The following is a 4,184-nucleotide window of genomic DNA, read 5'->3' on the forward strand; positions in this document are numbered from 1 at the left end:
ATTGGCTAAGATCAAAGACTATGGTGACAGCAGATGCTGGCCAGGATGCAGAGAAAGAGGAACACTCCTTCATTGTTGGTGGGATTGCAGACTGGTACAACCATTTCTGGAAATCATTCTAGAGGTTCCTCAGAAAATTGGATATTGCACTATCTGAGGACCCAGCAACACCTCTCTTGGGCATATACCCAAAAGATGCTCCAACATATAACAAAGACACTTGTTTCACTATGTTCGTAGCAGCATTATTTATAATAGTCAGAAGCTGGAAAGAACCCAGATGCCCTTCAATAGAGGAATGGATACAGAAAATGTGGTACATCTACACAATGGAATGCTACACAGCTATCAAAAACAGTGATTTTATGAAATTCATAGGCAAGTGGATAGAACCAGAAACTATCATGCTGAATGAGGTAACTTAATCACAGAAAACACATATGGTATACACTCATTGATAAGTGGATACTAACCCAAATGCTCGAATTATCCTAGATGCACAGAACACACGAAACTCAAGAAGGATGACTAAAATGTGGATACTTCACTCCTTCTTTAAAAGGGGAAGTAGAATACCCCTAGGAGGGGCTAGGGAGGCAAAGTTTACAACAGAGGCTGAAGGAACGCCCATTCAGAGCCTGCCCTATATGTGGCCCATACATATACAGCCACCAAACTAGATAAGATGGATGAAGCAAAGAAGTGCAGGCTGACAGGAATCGGATATAGATCTCTCCTGAGAGATACTGCCAGAATATGGCAAATATATAGGAGAATGTCAGCAGCAAACAACTGAACTGAGAACTGGAACTCCATTGAAGGAATCAGAGAAAGGACTGAAAGAGCTTGAAGGGGTTCGAGACCCAATATGAACAACAATGCCAACCAACCAGAGCTTCCAGGGACTGAGCCACTACCCATAGGCTAAACTTGTACTGACCCTTGGCTCCAACTGCATAGGTAGCAAGGAATAGCCTAGTAAGGGCACCGGTGGAAGGGGAAGCCCTTGGTCCTGCCAAAGCTGGATCCCTAGTGAACAGGATTCTTGGGGGGAGGGTGGTAATGGGGAGAAGATGGGGAGGGGAACACCCATGTAGACGGAGAGACAGAGGGGTTAGCGGAATGTTGGCTTGGGAACTGGGAAAGGAAATAACATTTGAAATGTAAATAAGAAATACCCAATTTAATAAAGATGGGGAAATTTAAAAAAAAATAAATTGAAGACTTTTTAAAATTTAATGAAAATGAAAGTACAACATGCTCAAACATATCAGACACAATGAAAGCAGTGCTAAGAGGAAAAGTCATAGCTCTGAGTTCCTCCAAAAAGTTACTGGAGAAAACAAACACTAGTAGAGTCACAGCACTCTCGAAAGTTCTAGAACAAAAAGAAGCAAATACATGAAGGATGAGTACAAGTGAACATGATAGATATGGGTACTAGAGATTCTAGGTAAATATATTTCTGTCTATTAAGAGCTGATACTTTGGAAATGGGATAGGTTGGTTATCTGAAGAGATTTATAGAATGGAAGAAAGTAGTTCATTCCACCAAGATCTGCTTATTTACTCTCCTAGGAATAGGAGTAAAGAACGAAGGAAGTTTGTCCCTGAAGGTCTACTACTTCTTTGATGAGACTTGGTGTTTGGATATGGAGAAATGGAAGGAGAGGGGAAGACTTGCAGTCAGCTTACCAGCTTTTGTGTCAGGAATGGCCTATGGTTTATCAGGAAGTGCCTACTAGATTTAGGGCCTGGGATAAAGCAAAAAGTATGGGTAGGAACAGGAAGGTACTTGGGATCATCAGGATATATGGGTATGGTTAGGGGCAGGAAGGCTGCAGCAAGTGATCTGTTGCAAAGTAAGGGATGAGACTCTGGGATTGGTATAGAGGAGTTGAGGGGATGGGGAACATTTTAGTTATCTTACTTATTTTCCTGGCCTGGGAAGATCCTGTGTTCCCTGGAAATGCCTGCTCCTATTGTAGGCTGTGGTAATAGGATGGGATGGAGGAAGGAAGGTTGGAGAGGATAATCTTGCTCATATCTTGGGGATTAGGTCAGAGGGGAGAGACTGCAGCAGGTGTTCTGCTACATGAGACTGAGAAATTGGATCTGGAGGAACAGAAGGAGAAGTGAAAATATTCACCCATGTATCTGCTTCCCAGGAAGGAGTGACCTTTGTGTTATCAAGGAGGGCCTGTTGGAGTTGGAGGCTGGAACAAAGCAACAAGTATAAGGAAGGGGATTCTGAGAAGAATAATTGTGGGATCTCAAGAGTTGGAGACAAACTTAGACTTGTGTTTTGCTGTTGAGCTGGCTATGAGATTAGGGGACTGGATCAGGAAAAACAAAGGGACAGGTCAACCTACACGGTTTCTTGGCAGAAGAACCATGTTCATTTTTTGGGAATGTAATGATCAGTGTGAAGAAATAACCATCCTGATTATTGATACTAAATTCCAAAGTTTTGCATATTACCAAGCATGATCACAAGCATATATGATTATTAATATTGATGGCAAATTATATAAAATTGGACATATCCTAGAGAAAACTCAAAACTCAGAGGCCATAGTTGGGCGATTCATTTTCTTTGACCAAAAGAACAGAACTGAGGGGCACAAGTTTTGGTGAAATTCAGCACAAAGGGACTGAGTGTTGGGAAGGCCAGGGAAATCAGCACAGACATGGTAATCAGCCAATGGCTTGGATTCACAGTCTGTGTTATGCAAAGTGATAAGATGGCAGCTACAGGGTAAAAGGAGAGAAACATGGTCACTAGGATCAGGATAGTCCGCGTGGCTCTGTTCTCATGTGCAGGCTTTGGGGACAGGCTGTGTCTATGGATGTACTGGACTTGCTGCTTATGCTTGCGTAGGACAAGGACCATGGAGCCACTGGCCAAGGCCATGATGATCAGACATATTGTATCACTTAGGGTTATTATCATTGCTATTAGTACAAAAACAAATCTCTGAGGGGTGGTGGAGTAACAGTATCTCTGGATTCCTTTGGAAGTCAGGTTTTTCGTATTCTGTGGGGCATTTGCAATAATGGTTACATGTATATTGAGCATGAGCTGCAGCATCCAGCAAAGGAAACAGCAGGTGCCAATCCACTTTGAGGATCTAATTCTAAGACTCAGCCACTCAGAAGTATTGGGGTGAAGCTTAATGGCCTGAAAGCCACTGAGGAGGGAGGTGGTACTGAGGGAGACACCTCTGGCCACTCTGTACAAACAGAGAACAAATTTGCACCCAGCATCTTCCAGGAAAGATGTCAACCCCAAAGTGGTCACTGTCTGAGGGATCCCTTTGGAGAGAAGGACCAGGTGGTTTGATATGATGAGCTGATTGATAATCAAGTTTGTGGGTCTCACCATTTGTGTAGTGAAAAATGGGAAGTTATACATATGAAAGAGAAAGGAGTTGCCTAGGATTCCAGCAGTGGTCTGAATGAGGAACATTATTCCCCAGTTTAAGTTTGTATAAACTACTGTATCCATTTTTATGAGAAGGCTCTGAGCTTCCTTTATTTGAATCAGAGAAATATGGAGGTGGTTTGTTACTCATGGTCGACTGAATGAGAAAATCCCCAGAGACTTATGGTATTTGACTAATTTCCTAACAGTTGGTAGCACTGTTTATGATGTTATGATTCTTTAGGAGATGATGCCTTGCTGGAGGATGGCCATCACTAGGAGCAAAGGAGGAAGCCCTGAGGATATCCTGGTCCCACATTCTGTTGTTTTTCTTGCTTGTTTAATCATCCAACCTCCTGTTCTTTTCTCCAATGTTTCTCTGACTGCTTGTGGTACATTCCCCCTCATGATAGATTCTGGAGCCATAAGCAAAAACAAATTCTCTCTTCTCTTATTTGCTTTGGTTATAGTGTTTTATCATAGGACCAGAGAAAGCCAGTATTGTTTATTCCCCCCAATTTACAAATGTCTTTTCTATCAAAACTGGATTCTATTGTGAATATCAACATTATGACCAGAGACGTTTTGGATGTACTGTCATTATGAACAGCAGTGTTTGTAGTCACACACTCAAAGTGTTTCACTCTAATCACTAGAAGACTCATTGGCTTGGTTTTACCCTTACAGTGTGCTCTGCCACTGTGGGCCTGATAAAGAAATCCTGTGGACTGGGTTCCTTTGAGCAAACAGCAGTGTTTCC

General features: G+C 42.3%; 1 protein-coding gene across 1 annotated transcript; it reads right to left on the reverse strand.

Moving 5' to 3' along the window:
• Positions 1–2,587: 2,587 nt before the first annotated feature.
• LOC116894514 (vomeronasal type-1 receptor 1-like) lies at positions 2,588–3,508 on the reverse strand. Its single transcript, XM_032896215.1, has one exon. The coding sequence runs from the start codon at positions 3,506–3,508 to the stop codon at positions 2,588–2,590; it is 921 nt and encodes a 306-aa protein (XP_032752106.1).
• Positions 3,509–4,184: the final 676 nt, after the last annotated feature.

The sequence above is a fragment of the Rattus rattus genome, chromosome 2, assembly GCF_011064425.1.
Source record: "Rattus rattus isolate New Zealand chromosome 2, Rrattus_CSIRO_v1, whole genome shotgun sequence".
Classification (NCBI taxonomy): domain Eukaryota; kingdom Metazoa; phylum Chordata; class Mammalia; order Rodentia; family Muridae; genus Rattus; species Rattus rattus.

Bases quoted from the DNA above. Each gene is read 5' to 3' on its own strand.
- LOC116894514 (XM_032896215.1), bottom strand. From the start codon at position 3,508: ATGGATACAGTAGTTTATACAAACTTAAACTGGGGAATAATGTTCCTC.